General features: G+C 43.7%; 1 protein-coding gene and 1 long non-coding RNA gene across 3 annotated transcripts in view; both read left to right on the forward strand.

The window, feature by feature from the left end:
• Positions 1 to 16,991, forward strand: part of LOC308075251 — a 497,190-nt gene that overhangs the window by 449,933 nt on the left and 30,266 nt on the right. The window lies entirely within an intron of this gene.
• Positions 1 to 16,991, forward strand: part of LOC308075243 (formin) — a 79,896-nt gene that overhangs the window by 32,639 nt on the left and 30,266 nt on the right. For both annotated transcript variants that reach the window (XR_013932181.1, XM_080414961.1), the window contains exons 9-13: positions 1,803 to 1,932; positions 2,050 to 2,196; positions 2,462 to 2,521; positions 2,945 to 3,065; positions 15,659 to 15,751. Coding sequence is in view for 1 of the 2 variants with exons in the window: in XM_080414961.1 (XP_080271087.1) it covers positions 1,803 to 1,932; positions 2,050 to 2,196; positions 2,462 to 2,521; positions 2,945 to 3,065; positions 15,659 to 15,751 (551 nt within the window). In the remaining variant the exon portion in view is untranslated. The remainder of the gene's footprint in view (positions 1 to 1,802; positions 1,933 to 2,049; positions 2,197 to 2,461; positions 2,522 to 2,944; positions 3,066 to 15,658; positions 15,752 to 16,991) is intronic.

A 16,991-nucleotide genomic window follows, 5' to 3' on the forward strand; every position in this document is an offset into this window, starting at 1 on the left:
ATCACTAACGTCAACATTCATGACTAATTTAGATTCCAGATGAGTTGTTTTTTTCTAGGAAGGAGCATGAAGTTGTTCGAGTGTTTGTTTATTTTGTCTTGACAGAGACGGATGCTTTTGTTTTTTCTTCTTCATATAATCGTGTCAGCCGACTGATTGATTCAATTGGTTTATTGCCGTCCGATTGTTTCATTATGGGAGGATACTGTAAATACACAATATTTAGAGATATAGCGACATCGCTCAATTTGCCGTACGTCTCACAAAGTAAATAGCCCCAGCTCTGTTGTGTTTCTATTGGCCATAAATATTTGTTCTGCGTGTGCTTTTTCTGCACCCCTTCCCAGCTCATAGAATGATATTCTCGGATGTTTCTTCACTCGACACCACATGAACCTTTAGCGTTCCTATTTTTGTGCAAAGAGGGGAAAAATGAGCAGACCAAGTGTAGAGCCATGAGGGACCCCGGTCAACCAAGTACATCGGGTTTAACCCATTAAGACCTGAGGCCGATTCTACGAAATGTCTTCTAAATAAATTTTATGAAAAAACGTATGTTCCTATGTCAGTGGTTCTCAAACTTTTTCATGTCAAGGCCATACAATTTATATGTATTTGGCCGTGGACCCCCATATCAAAATATGTTGTTCCAGGGACCCCCAGAAGCAAAGATTTGAGTTACAAATGTTCGCTTAAAAAATAATAATATATATATTCAAAAATTTGCACACATTTTCACGATTAAAAATAATAATAATAATAAAAAAATGACACAGATACGAGTACAGTACGAATGAGTGACGATTCTCTCCCGAGTTCCCCTTCCTGTCGCGGTTCAAGTGTCCGGGGTCCAGTTAACGAGCTCAGGTCCCCAGGCTGACCTGCCCCGTGTCCGTGTTTGAGCAGAGCTGTCAGTACGGTGGCCTGAGTCACCCCCCCCCCCCCCCCCCCGCCCAGTGTCTGCCTAATCACACAGGATGTTAACTGCCCCGCTCCCCTCCGACACGCCGCTGTTTACATGAGTCGTCCCGCGCCGGGGGCCAAAGCACTACCTTTGATCAATCACCGCGTGCCGTCCCCCCCCCCCACTCTCCCTCTCCTCGCTGACCCGCCCGCCGCCGGACCTTTCAGAGCTATAGCCAGCCGAGCAGCGCCGCTCATGACCGTCAGCTGGCCTGGCGGGGCCGCTGAACGGCAACGTTGACTCAACGACCAGTCCTGCATTTGGGGAAGCACAGCTTGCCAAGGAACCCAAAAATAGTTTGTTTAATTCTGCCATAACACATCATCTCTCTCTCTCGCTCTCTCTCTCTCTCTCTCTCTCTCTCTCTCTCTCTCTCCCCCCCTCCCTTCCATCCAGTGTTAATTTTAACAGCAAATTTTGGATGTAGTTTTAGATGTAATTTTGAATAAAATTCCATTTAGTTTTAGTCATATTTTTGTTTTAGTTTTTGTCTAGTTTTAGTTGACTAAATATCATAAGATTTTTGTCGACTAAATCCACAGTTGATTTTGTCGCCCAAAAAATATTTTGTCGGGCCGTGATGGCGTCATATGGCTGATTTTACACTTGGTCGCGTGCTGAAAATAGCCGATCTACAAGCTCACAACGTGACGTGTTGTGAGCTTGTACATCTGCTCTTTTCAGAGCGCAACCGAACATAAAATTACTAACATTTTGGTCTAGTTTTAAATTGTCAATATATTTAGTTTTCGTCAGTGAAAAACGGTAGTCGACGGACGTTTTTCGTCATAGTTTTAGTCGAACGAAATGAACACCGCTTCCATCTCTCGTTCTCCAGGTTCCTCTACGAGCTCGCCCAGATCCCAGACTTCTCCGGCCGGGCCCACTGCATCATCTTCCAGGCCGTCTTCCTGGATACCATCTCCTCCATCCATCGCAAGGTGGAGATCGTCTCCAACGTCAGCAAAGTGAGTCCGCTACGCCTTCACGGTCTTGATTCACAAAAGACATGTTACCATGCTATCTACGGCGAGTGCTAAATCAGAACTTATATGTGTGCGTGTGTGTGTGTGCGTGTGTTTCAGGAACTCCTGGAGTGCGACAGTGTGCGTGATGTGATTGGTCTGGTTCTGGCCTTTGGAAACTACATGAACGGAGGGAACCGGACCAGAGGACAAGCTGACGGGTTCGGACTGGAGATCCTCCCCAAGCTGAAGGACGTTAAAAGCAGGGTAACCTACACAATAACCACTTAAGTCCTACAGTATATACCAGTGAGCCCCAGCTGAAAAATGTTCTGCTATTCAAGATTTGTGTTAATTTCAGTTTCCATAGCGATGTAAACGGAAGCAGAGCAGCGATCTGTTATTTAACTGATCACAGAGTTCCATGTTTAACCAATCGGAGTGTAGCATTCAGCAAGGCCACGTAATAACATCAATGAATGCAAAGTGTCATACCACGCTGTTCTTCATTGTCGATCATCTCTCCCCTCAGGACAATCGCATGAGTCTGGTGGACTATGTGGTGTCTTACTACCTGCGCAATAAAGATCAGGTACTGTGTCTTCTGTCTAATTCAGTGGTTCTCAAACCTTTTCATGTCAAGGACCCCCAAATTGGTTTTGTGCCAGGGACCACCAGATGAGAAGATTTGTGTTAGAAAAGATTAAAAAAATAATAATAGCAGATTTACAAGCTTTCAGCGCGGCACGAAGCAAGCTTGTTTATCCGCCATTTTTGAATAGCCAACATATAAAATATGTATAAAGTGGTTCAAATGATTGTGATGCTGTATTAACAAATGTAGCTGGGGACCCCCCTGGAACCCCCTCAAGGACCCCTGGGGGTCCCCGGAGCCCAATTTGAGAACCAATGGTCTAATTGAATTGACAGGCTAATTGCGAACGTAAAACGGGCTAATAGAGCAGAACGGGTGAATGCTGACCGTGTTCTGTGTGGGATGTTTCTGTTGTTCCAGAATGCCGGGACGGATAAGAGTGTCTTTCCACTGCCGGAGCCGCAGGATTTGTTCCTGGCCGCCCAGGTCAAGTTTGAAGACCTCGCCAAAGACATCCGCAAGCTGAAGAGAGACCTGACTGGTGAGACACGGGGCTGTCATGTGGGGTTTCCATGGGGATGGCAATCTTAACCCATTAAGACCTGAGGCCGATTCTTCAAAATGTCTTCTAAATCCCAACAGTATTCTGAAAAACGTATGTTTCTATATCAGTGGTGCTCAAACTTTTTCATGTCAAGGACCCCCAAAATTATATGTATTTGGCTGCCGACCCCCATCTCAAAATATTTTGTTCCAGGGACCCCCCCAGAAGCAAAGATTTGAGTTACAAATGTTCACTTTAAAAATATATAAATATATTAATTTGCACAAATTTTCTCGATTTTTCAAAAATTGCAGATCTACAAGCTCATCGGTACTCGGTGCTGCGCTATGAGCTTGTATATCTGCTATTTTTCTAGCCAAAGTGTAAAATTATGCTTTTTAGCTAAAATAAAAAAAATGACACAGATGCGTCCCAGGTCTTAATGGGTCAAGGACCCCCCAAAATTAATATGAATATGGTCAATTAAGTATAGGGGCCCATGGGATTATGCATTATGGTCAACTAAGTATAGGGTTTAAGTGGTTAGTGTGTATAAGGGAGGGTTAACCTGCAACACTGCACCGGATTTTCTGCATCATCTTAGCGTTCGGGTCATCTTTGTTTCATTGTAAAATCGCTCGGCGTGATTATGCATGCCGTCCCTCTTCCAACCAGAGCGGTTCAAAATGTAAATGTTCATCCTGTGTACTTCTCCTGAACTGTGCACGAGGGGAGGGTTTGTGGGAGCGTCGAGGACCTATACGCATGCATGGCCTGAAGCAGCTTTTCTTCGTTTCCAGACTATCGTGTCATGCCTTTTAACGGGCCATGTCATCATTACACCGCAACCTCTCGCCTTTCAAAAATCAATGCAGAAAACAGTCCGCTGAACGAGCATCCTCATTTGTCTGTCTCCAGAGTTGTTAAACCAGACAAAAAGGCATAAATGGTCAACATGGTGATCAGCGGGCAAACCAAAGGCTGAAGTGGTTTCGGTGGCTCGCAGTGACAAGCGTCCGCCGTCCTTAGCGAGTCGATAATCCAGCCAATCAGCAGGCAGCCAGCCATCCAAGTCAAGTCATTTATTCTTGGCCCGGGCCATGCAGGGGTTAAAGGCGATGGCCCCCAGCGCCCTCGGTGTCTGTCGTTATTTAAATCAACCAATAATATGGCATATGAAAGCAATTAGATATGCTCTGCGACTCTCCCCTCGTTTTTTTTAGATCGCTGTTAAAGCCCTCTCCTCTCTGACCTGGGGGAAAAAATACAAAGAGTCTACTAAAAATACCCAGACCCCACCCCAAGCTGTCACTCATTTATTAGGAAAAATGGAAGACTTGAAGACAATAAATGCAACATAAGGGCCCTCGTATTTGATCTCCACCACAGCAAAGTCTGGCGCGGTAGTCCTCGGGGGGTATTGGCAGACACAGGGCGAGCATGCAGCGTTGAATTCTGGGTGTTTGGTGAGCTCCACCTATGACTCCCCTTTCCATTTTTATCCTCTCCGCCAGCCGCCGCCAGGAATAAATATTTATGCCTGGGCTATTATAAACCAGCCTAAAGAAAGCAACTGGTCTTAATTATAATGCTTCAGCGAGTGCAGATCACTTCCATTCCACATTCTGAATGAATGGTGTCTGACTCACAGAGCAGCTCAGCCGCTGGAGTCACACCTCCGTTTTTTTACTGATCTGGTGTGTAGCAGTGCCCCCCCCCCCCCCCCCCCCCCCTCCCTTTTTGGTCAAGGGTCAGGAGACACGGCATTGTCGCACCATGTCTCCTCGCTCAGCCCGCCGCCGGAGGCATCATGTGTGCGCTTGTATATGCGAGTACGCATTTCGTGCGCGCGCACACACACACACACACACACACACACGCAGTGGTGGAAAGTAACTAAGTATATTTACTTAAGTACTGTACTTAAGTACAATTTTGAGGTATTTGTACTTTACTTGAGTATTTCCAATTTCCAATACTTTTACTTCTACTCCACTACATCTCGGAGGCAAATATTGTACTTTTACTCCACTACATTTATTTGAAAACTTTAGTTACTAGTTACTTTTCAGATATAAATTATTACATTATGAAACATACATTTACCAATTCAGCCCTATTTTAAACAGAGGCAATTTGAAAATAGCCGATCTACAAGCTCACAACGCGTCGCAACGCGACGCGTTGTGAGCTTGTAGATCTGCTATTTTCAAATATTTAGTACTTTTACTTTTCATACTTTAAGTACATTTTGATGCCAATACTTTTGTACTTTTACTCAAGTAAATATTGAATTCTGGACTATTACTTGTAACAGAGTATTTTTATATTGCAGTATTGGTACTTTTACTTAAGTAAAGAATTTGAGTACTTTTTCCACCACTGCACACACACACACACACGCACACACACACACACACACAGATCACACAGCATATCTGTCAGGGCTTTCACGCAATCGTGCACACATCTGCACCATTGCTCATGTTGAACTGTACGTCTGTGTTTGTGTGCGTGTGTGTGTGTGCGTACACACCGTGCGCGTGCGACTAGTCTAGTCAGAGCCGATGCTCAGGACGTGGTCAGGCGCGCCGTCCCGTCCGTCCCGTCCGTCCGCCCGGCTATACCCTCTACTTCACTGGCTTGTGTGCAGAAACATGATCCCCTTTAGATGGGGGGGGGGGGGGCTTCCTGTTTGGTGGAGAGGGTGATGACCTCTCCCTGTGCTCCTCTCGGGGGGGAGAGGGATGATCGGGAGGCCACAGGGATCTGAGCCTACTGTAGAGCTCCAGGACTCCACTCCACTCCACCCACACGGATGAATATCCTCCAGTCTTATTTCTGCCACAATTAATTTGTGGTTGATGTAGCCCAAAGCAGTGGTTCTCAAACATTTTCGCTTCATGGACCCCCAAATTGATATGTCATTTGGCTACGGACCCCTACTTGAAAAGGTTTTGTGCCAGCGACCCCCATAAGAGTCATTCTGAAATAGCAGATCTACAATTTCACAGTACAACACGTTGTAAGCTTGTAGGTTGACTAATTTCAAATAGCCTAAAAATAAGACTTATAAGTGTTTAAACTGTTCCTCATTCTTCTGGCGACCCGCTGGAACCCACTCAAGAACCACTCTGGGGTCTCCGTACCCCGCTTTGAGAACCAGTGGCGTAAAAGCCAAATTCATGCTTTGGCAGAAAAGAAGGTTGATTTGTGTCGATAAGTTTATTTTTTTCACCGAAGCAAGAATTAAGGTCCTTACACACCGGCGAATGTGGCGAATATACGCAAAATTCGGACTCGTTCCGAATAATTAAAAGACGCTTTTTCGCTTCGCTTTTCCGCTTTTTCGCGCCATGTACGCTTGCATTGACTTTATAAGGTTTTTAAAAAAAAGCGTATTATTAGCACGAAAAAAGCGCCCCGGTGTGTAAGGACCTTTAGGCTTGAATTTGAGCGTGAAAAGCCTCTAGAAATTATACTTCTAAGAAAGAAAGTCAGCATCTTCGTTCGTCAGGAGAGCTATGGCTTCATACGTTTTGAAGAATCAGTACATTTTTACTGGATGTCATCAAACCTCCTTTAAGACTTGATGGAGTTGCACTTCCACGGGATACTTTTTTTCCCCTTTTTGTTTTTATCCAGCGAGGGTCTTGGTTGGTCAGCACACATAAAGATCCCTTTAACTGCTGCATAATTGGGCCGGACAGCGAGGCAGGGACGCTACTGAATGAAATAGTATCAAATAAAAAGGAACAGTCAGACCTCATTTGTTGCTCAGGGGAGTTTAGTGTTTCACTGAAGGCCTGGCCCAGGTTACGCATTCATCACCATGCCAAATCAGACAGTGTCTTGATTTTAAATGGCCCTTAATGTCAGGTCCAGTCAAGGCCTTTAGCCTGAAGTCGGTTTTACGACGGAGGCTCTGCTCGTGCATTCCATGTGTGGAGCCGATCCGTTTGAGGTAACCCTTCCGCTTGTCTGCACCCAGACGAGACGGACCAGTCAGGAACTCTGTCCGTATCGGGGACGTGTGTGTGTGTGTGTGTGTGTGTGTGTGTGTGTGTGCATGTCATGCAAGCTCTTGGGTAAGATTTTTTTTTTCTTTCTATCTGTTAGAATCTTATCGATGATGCAGCCTTGAATATGCAGTTCTAACTAAATCGCTATTTGGCAATACAATACGCTCTAGATCTGTTTAGTGTGAGGCGGACTCTGTCATTAGGATTCTGAGCACAAAACCATCCGCTTCATCACATGTCAAGTCACCCCAGAGCCCCGTGTCAAATCTGAGTTTAGGGTTAACGCTATCTTAAGTCCTTGTTGATGTTGCTACTGTACCTGCTGTGTTCTCCAGCGCCATGGAGGATGGGCCCGGACTGATAGTTTGATTTATGGGGAGGGGAAGAGAGGATGATCCCACCTTTCTCTGCCATATTCGGCCTCGCCAAGGGGCTAATTCTCCATCGACACAGGGAAGAGGGCCAGGAAACGGGGGAGTGGTTTTGACAGTCCTCCGGGATTGTATATAATTGGGGATTAGCGAGAGAATTCCACTGATAGAAATGAGCCACGTCCTGAGGATAAATAACTGATATGCCCAGGGCACAAGTACGCTGCAGGTTTAAACCTCTGAGGAAACGTACAAAGACGGTGAGAGATTCTCCTAAACCCTGGGGCCTGATTACTTTTTCACAGCAGGGCTACGGTGAGCCGACAAAAAAGGGCTAAGCCCAACTTCACATGTGTTTATAACACTAGATGTTATACTAGAAAGAATTATAGATGTATTTGAATCTCTTTTGGCTACAATATGCGAGAACGCAAATCTTTAGGAATTGACCGACGTGAATAATGAGTAAACTTTTGTCTCACCCTGCTTGACCCAATAGTGGATATCAGACTACTGTTTGGTCTCATGTCACTCTAGATCTTTCTCTCTCTCTCTCTCTCTCTCTCTCTCACTCTCTGTCCGTCACTGTCTTTTTTTTACCTCATATTTCCTTCCCTCTCTCCTTGCCCTCACTATCTCTTGATCTTTCTCTCTCATAGAAACCCATAATAATTCTTACCTACAGAGAAAGGAGAAGTGGAAACTATGACAAATCTTTGTCAGTAGGAAATCACGCCGTCTGTTTTGAGACAGAAACGGTGATCAATCATCCAGTTCTATGACACTATGGTGCTCCAAAGCTCCTTCCTAAGCCAATGTTTGGTGTTTACACTGTTTCCCACAGTTCCACATGACAGTGTGGCATTGTCTCTGCATGCTGTGATTTCCTGCTATAACTCGGGTGACGGCGGTTGGTTACTGTGGTGAAACACTGAGCATATGTTGACATCGGAGTCGTTCATGTGACGAACCACGCAGGCCAAATGGTGGAACAGAAGTCAGACGTTTGCATTTTCTTTCACGTTTTCTCTCCTCTACCCACCAATCGAACCCACCCCCCCCCCCCTTTACCCACAACCCACAATTTTTGTCAAGTTACCTCATATGATGCAATCCTCTGGTGGCTCCACATTCAAATAAGATTAATTGGACGGGGTTTCCCCAGATGTTTAAACACTGTTTTAACACAGTCCACAAATCACTTTTCAAGCAATCAATCGATCCATCAATCAAGTGACGAATGCGCTGTTATTTATTAACATTGTATACTTCCATTACAAGTTGGATTGATGAGTGTTCAAATCAGACGGGACAACCGTTTGTTTTTAATATTTACTTAAGTAACTTTTTGAATGAATTTTACTTTTAAAAGTAGTTTTAATGCAATACTTTTCACTGAAGAATTGGCTTTTACTTTTTAGGAGTTAACGTAACATTTAACAATGATTTGGCTACAGTTTTCTTGTTCCTATTCCAATTTTTTTTTAAATTAAATGCACATTATGTTTGTTTCATTGTTTCAATTTTCTTTTTTTCTATTGGACAAGCACTTAATTTTTTTTTATATTTGAGACATTTTAGTTACATTCTGATTATCTAAACAATTAATAAGATTGCATTAAGTAACTAGTAACTAAGTCATTTTCACCGGATACGTTTTTAATTCACACTAAAGTAATTATGTTGGACGACTATTTTTACATCTGCTTGAGTCATTACTATTTGTAAATAACAATACTTTTACTGATGCCACTGCCTGTACTGCTGTCTGATTCCCTAGGTAGTGGAAGAGGCAGTGAGTTAAAGATGGACTGCAATGTCTTGATTATTTGTGTTTGTTTAGAGACAATGTCCCAGTGCCCAGGTGACGAACAGTGGCAAAAGAAAAAAACACGTACACAGTACACACACACACACACACACACACACACACACACACACACACACACACACACACACACACACACACACACACACACTACAACACTGTTGGTCGTTCCATTAAAATGTGTCATTGCTGTCATTCACTTTATATTTTCCTCGCTTGTCTTCAGGAGCAAAGCAACACCATGCTAGTTATTAATGACATCATCGCAGGTCAGAGGCGTGTTCGTGCCGTGCATGCTGGTGCACTATGGCAAATACCATGTGCTCACATGGTACTCATCTCTCTTGTCACTTTCCACTGCTTGCTGTCCAATAAATGACGGTTAAAACACCTCAAAGATGAGCCTGAATAATTGTTTCCACATTAATCACATAAAAATAACAAATCTTAGATCCGTGGCAGGACATTCTCTTTTCATCCCCCGCGCACACAGACACACACACACAGACACACACACACACACACACACACACACACACACACACACACACACACACACCAGATCAAAACGTCAACCTTTGAGTTACCATAAAATGGGTAATATACTGCATTACACCTGGTGGACGTTTATTGCACGTAGGCCCATGAAAGCAGTTGTATTATCTATTGTCCAAGCATTATCTTCAAAACGTTCCCGCTGCAGGTACGAAAGACTAGGTTGTTCAGTTCTCAGAGAGAAACCTTTGAAGCTGTTTAATAGTCGTTGATCCATTAAAAAACAGCATGTCTTTATTTGTGGCCAAAAGAGAACTTAAGCGTTTTTAAGCTTTTTTTTTTTTTTTTTGTCTCTTGCGCTTATAATACAGCTATGGCAACATTGTAGTACTGTGATATTCTTGTACTTAGAGCCTCCCCAACAATAATAAAAAAAAAAGACTAAGTCAAAATAGCTACAATAAAAGCCAAGAAGAAAAAATGAAAAATAAAAACCTGTGCAAATAATGAATTTAGGAAAATAAAATAAGTAAATCAAAATGACATCTGCACAACTGTGGATTGTGGGATCAGGCTGTAGTTCTGAACAATGTACATATATGGGGCCATATAAATGAGAAATATAATGCGTTTATAAGCAGAAAACGGCTAGTGATCAGCTTGCTTGGCTTTGCCGGGGTTCTTGTGCGGACAACTTGTCACTTGTGTCACACACAGCAGAAACATACCTAACGACGGCGATTTGCACTGATGTCGGGCTCAGGCATGTCCATGTTTGGGCACAGTCCGCACGCCACAACTTGAACTTAATAAAATTGGCTACTGGGAGGGCCGGCCGGCCGGTGCACCACGGCCACGTCACTCTGACTCAGACATAACCATAAACAAACCCGATACGCCCATATATAGGCATGCCACTATGACTCAGACATAACCGTAAACAAACCCGATACGCCCATATATAGACATATTTGGAGATCCTGTGTCTAGAGCCACAGATCCGGCCACTATGCCCATATATGGTCATATGCATATATGGAACCGACCGACTTCAAACTCGTCGCTCGGATATGTGGTCGTCCAGAACCACCGATCCAACCAATATGCCCATATATGGGCATGCATGCCAATATACAGAGCATGGGCATATACTAATGACTTCAGGGATCTCCATATATGGGCACAAAATGGACACAGACAGACGGGTTGCCAGATCTGCTTATTAAAATTCCCCCGCAAGATTTTATTTGAAAATAGCCGAACTACAAGCTCACAACGCGTCGCATCGCGACGCGTTGTGAGCTTGTAGATCGGCTATTTTCAAATAGCTGATGTATATGTTAAAAGTGCTCATGTGGCCCATAGTCGCTTATTTTGGGCTGGTTTTCCTAGACCTGGTTGCTTGTTTCTCTCACAGAATCTGGCAACACTGGTAGCGGCCTGAACTCTACATGCGAGTACAGTAAACTTGACATTGCAAAGTCTTCCTTCAGGTCTGCTAACATGACAGCAGTCAGTCTCCTCCTCTACCAATGTACAGCACATACAGTGTATATATATATATTATCATTGGATTGGGAAGACAATTGTCCCAAAAGCAAAATCCCTTTTAGTTTTGATTCCCTGCAGCTGCTGGTGTTTGTGTTGTGGGCTTCCTCCTTGCGGTCTTCACTGTCTGGACCACATTTTGGAGGAGAGCCGCCTCTAAATTGTAGACTTTGCTGTTTTGAACACTGTTTTAATGGGCTCTCTTGAGTAGGGGGATTTCTGGTTGGGGGAAACATGGTTTTTCTAAACAGGATATTTTGTTTGTCGTGTTTCTTGCGGCTGTGTACCTGTTTTGTTTTTGTTTGTTTGGTTGGTTGGTTTTTTCGATATGACAGATTGCTCTAGTTCTTGCTTAAAAACCCTGGGGCTCTTTTAAACTGGGGATGAGAGATGCTGTACGTTTTGCTACATATAGCCAGGTTTTCACAATCCATCCCGCGAAAAATTGAAGAAATGTGCGCTCTGCGACCGAACGTGCCCGAGCTGCAGGTGTAACTCGCCTTCCCTGTGAAGATGTGAGAAAACCGACACAGATCTAACGGCAGCAACGCAGTGAACCGAGACCGTGGCAAGACCCAGTAATGTTCTTGTTATGTTGCAGAACCACTACGCCACTTAAGCAATGCAGTCATAAGCACGTTAAAGTATTTACTGCGTACCATTAATGACTTGCAGGTTGGGGGGAATGTGCCAAAGTGATTTGAGCAGGCGTCTCTCTGCGTATTCCATCGCAGGCTAATTGTTTGGGAGGAAATGAAAAGGTTTGGCTGGAGATGGCGGTTTCCTCTGAGGTGCGTTTGGCATCACAACAAAGGCCCATCCACAAACAGCAAATAGATCAGCTGCACGCACTCACACACACACACACACACACACACACACACACACACACACACACACACACACACACACACACACACACACACACACACTGACCAATAAGCCTGATATAATTGCATTACGCGCGCACACACTGTCTAGTTACCAATAATTAGGTTTACTGAAGGAGTTGTTTTGCACCTGTAGATTGACCACTTAAAACCTATATACGTAGTTGACCGGGGTCCCCCAGGGCTCTTACTTGCACCCCTAATATTTTCCCTCTACACCAAATCTCTTCACCGTAAACAACCAATCTACAATCTTGTGGACCTTGCAGATCTGCTATTTTTGCTGAATGTTTGCTATTAGGCCAGATTAGGAAAGTGGTTGCATTTACATTTTTACTCTTTGTGCCCAGCACTCAGCCCAGAGGGTTAAATCATGAAGACCACATCCTAGTATCTATTCACTCAGAACAGAAGCATATTATATAATCATTCATGCATTTACTTATTCGTAAAAAAAAACGGAATGCATATAATTTACGGGGTTAACATTGGCTGAGTTATTGTGTGGGTAAAATAGTCTCTCTCCCTCTTTCCCTCCCTATGTCTCTCCCACCTCCTCTCTCCCTCTCTCCCAATTATGTGAGTTTTTTTTTGTTACTGTTTTTACTATTTATTTGTAATACGCAAGGCATAATTGACGAGTCGCCGGTCATTAATGATAAATAAATCCCGACAGGATGATTAGGCACCGACACGTAGCGGAGGTGCCTAATCATCCTGAATTATTACACGACTACTTCATAAATAATAACAACAAAACAAAGTATTTCCTTGCTTACGGCAATGAAAGTATTCCATAAGTGTTGCGCTGGCCCGGACGCGGTCGCCTTGGACAACAAGGAAGTGTTGATAAAATAGAATACATTTTCGGTTACTACATCGTCTATTTCTCGCTTCAAATGTTTTCAAAAACATTCTTGAGAGCAACATTTAGTTGACATTGTGCGTTTGTTTACATGGCTGTCATGTTGGATACAGCGTAAAATCAAGCAGCACAGGCTGATATGAGCCAGGTGCTCTGAGCCTTTGATTAGACAGCGGTCTGTTATAGAGCTCATCGGCCATTGTCAAGAAATGACACGCAGCTGAATAGAGTGATTAACCAATCAGAATCAAGCATTCAAGCAAGCCGAGTAATAAGCTGTGTTTTTTGCCGGACCCAGGGGATCTGGCTTACATGAGGCTTTGTACCTGTTTTCTCCATACATGGGAATGGTCACTTTGTCCTTAGGCCCCAGCCATAAAAGTCTGTCCCCCTTTCGTCCATACATGGGCATGTTTTGTACCTGTTTTCTCCATACATGGGCAAAAAACTGGTTTTGGTCACTTTGTCCTTAGGCCCCAGCCATAAAAGTCTGTCCCCCTTTTCGTCCATACATGGGCATAGACACAGGCTGACACGTCATGTGAAGTCTGGGTCTGGCAGAACCAGGTCTCCTGGTCTAGTTAATATATTTTTGTTAATGTATTTTAATGTCTTGGACACCAGGAAGACAACACAGAGTTTTGCTGAGGTTGGGGATCTCCATAAATGGGCATGTGACATCGAGCTCTGGTCTGACGTCACACACAGCTCAAATCGTTGTCTAACAATGCCGATTTGTGCACATGATCCGTCCGCCCGCAGCTTGTCCATATTTGTCCATAATCAGGCCGCCCGCCCGCCTGGCACAACTTGAACTTTATATAGTAGATTATGGAATTTTTCCTCATTACAGTCTACCACAGAACCTCACAGTAATGAACCCCTCTCTTGTTTTGATTGCCAGCTTGGTTTAATAGCCAGCGTTTTTTACTGTACTGTGATTCACAGGCCTCTTCGTCAGGTGTTGGTAACGTGATACCCAGTATCATGTGTCTCTAAGTAATTGCCATTTTTTGAGTTGCACTTGTTACATCGTTTTATATACCTGACTCCAGTACGAGGATCTGTCGATAAAAGTGACCTAAATCCTAGGTCACACAGCACACACTTTGTTTAACTTTTGTATTTTTTTTCCTCTTCTTTTTTTTCTCCGCTCACTCTTAACCCATTAAAACCAGGAAAGCGATGGTGTCATTTTAGATTTTAACAACTTTAACCTTTGTTTTATACTTTGGCTATTCAAAAATAGCAGATATACAAGCTTATTGCGCGTCACTTCGTGCTGCGCTATGAGCTTGTAGATCTGCTATAATCGTGAAAGTTTTTGCAAACCTGAATATATACATCTTTTAAAGCAAACGGGGGGGGGGTTCGGAGGTCAAATACATATAATTTTGAGGGTCCTTGACATAAACGTTTGAGCACCACTGATATAGCCACATACCTTTTTCCGAAAACTGTTTGTAGAATCAGCCTCAGGTCTCAATGGGTTAAATCTGTCTTGTGTTTCATCAGGTAATATCAGTAACTCATCTCCACCAAGTTGTTTGATATTGAACATTATACAACAGGTAGTTCCGACCAAGCAATCTGATTGGTTGAAATAGCTATCTAGCCGTGCTTCAAACCAGCATCATAGCACGGGCCTAATCACATTAATAAATCACTCCGCACTGCAGTCCGCACCTGATTAGACCATATATGGCACAGCTGTGCTGTGACGTCACGCTGTCCCACGGTAGGAAAACAAACAGCACGGCGAAAATAGCCGATCTACAAGTTCACAACACGTCGCCAGGTATCGCACGGCGAAAATAGCCGATCTACAAGTTCACAACGCGTCGCCATCGCGACGCGTTGTCAGCTTGTAGATCAGTTATTTTGGCCATGTGACACGGTCGTACGACGGAGCATATAGCCTACTGGAATTCATTCCACTGCGCAAGCATTGATAGCTCAGCTGTGTTGATGAGACGGTGCCTCAGACTCATTGCGCTGCTACAGGGACTATTTAATGTCTTAGTGAAAAACACTTCTCTTTACAGGGAAACGGATAATAGCGAAACATTTTTATTATGAATTACTCCACAATATGAATACATTTGGATGTGTTTTGTTGGTAACTGTTGTATAATCGCAATATTACACTCGAGGGTGTGCTTTACCTTACATTATTGGCACTTCTGTGATGCTCGCGGAGCTCTGCTTCGCCTCGTTCCTGACCGCATCACAGGCGTGCCAATAATGACGGTAAAGCACACCCTCTCGTGTAATATTGCTTAATTCTCCTGTGTTCTCCCCTCTACCAACCTGATATTGAACAGTTCTTTCTCCTGTGTTCTCCTCTACCAACCTGATATTGAACAGTTCTTTCTCCTGTGTTCTCCTCTACCAACCTGATATTGAACAGTTCTTTCTCCTGTGTTCTCCTCTACCAACCTGATATTGAACAGTTCTTTCTCCTGTGTTCTCCTCTACCAACCTGATATTGAACAGTTCTTTCTCCTGTGTTCTCCCCTCTACCAACCTGATATTGAACAGTTCTTTCTCCTGTGTTCTCTCCTCTACCAGCCTGTGAGAAGGACGTGAAGAAGGTGTGTGCCAGCTCCTCAGAGGAACACCTCCAGCCCTTCAAGGACAACATGGAGGCCTTTGTCACCACTGGTGAGTCTGTGTGACGACACACGAGCTCAATGCTATCACCGAAACTCAGTAACGGATGTCATGGTTGAATCATTTTGTACTTTATAGTAGAGATGTACCGATACAGAGTACCGATCCGATACCAGTGTTTAAGTAAAAAATGTGTCCAGGATAGTGGTTCTCAAAGTGGGGTCCAGGGACCCTAAGGGTTCCTTGAGCGGGTTCCAAATGGACCCTCACAGGTCTGTAACTCTGAGAGTGTACATTTGTAGGCTACACTCTCAGAGTTACAGACTGGAAGAAAACCTACAGAGTTATGGGGGTCCTTGAAATTAAAGGGTTTGAGAACCACTAACCTAGGAATAAATACAAATTTAAAAATATATATTAAACATACAGTGTGACTGTTTTTGTCTGGGGGACAGTCATCTCGCTGGTGCCCATTCTTCAGGGAAGCAAAAAAACAAACAAACATGCAAAAAAAACGTTTTTCCAAAAATGAGTTAATAGCCTAGTTAGACTCTTCACATACTAGAGTATGTCTGACATAAATGTCAGAGCTTAAATCGACATGTACATATGAAATAAATGCATAAACATGTAGCTAAGATATAAGGTTATGGCTAGCAACCTCTAATTCAAGTGGTGTTTTCTCTACTTAAGAGTTTTAACTTGACTTCAGTTCTATAAGCTGTAGTTTCAAAACTATTCACTCAATCTTATTAACCAATATATCATTATTTTGCTATGATTCCCTGCTTTCATATGACAAAAATGCTAGATGACTGTCTCCCAGTCAAATTTGGTCAGAATTATGCAACATCAACTGAAGCATTCAAAATACAAAATAATTGATTATTGTAAATGACATATCATCATGTGATAAATTATGTGGTATTGGATCGGCATAGACTGGCATACTCGCCAATACTGATACCAGCATTTTAGGCAGCATCGGCAGCTTTTCCGATACTGGTATCTGTATCGGAACAACTCTACTTCATAGCCCCGCAAGCAGCAGGGCTCAAAGGATGGCTTTGTCTGTCGGTCCATCCATCCGTCCACCTCGGAGGATGAACCCTACTGATTTTTGGTGACCTAACAGTCTTTCCTCTGGCGCAGTGATTCTCAACCTGTGGGCCCGGGGACCGCTGGTGGGCCACGCGTGGGTATCTCAAGTGGGCCCCCAAATAATTGGCAAAACACTGCGATTTTAAGAAAAGGTTGAGAACCACTGCTCTAGCGCCACCATTAGGCCAAA

This window comes from Gymnoscopelus braueri (assembly GCF_963280865.1).
Source record: "Gymnoscopelus braueri genome assembly, chromosome: 19".
Classification (NCBI taxonomy): Eukaryota; Metazoa; Chordata; class Actinopteri; order Myctophiformes; family Myctophidae; genus Gymnoscopelus; species Gymnoscopelus braueri.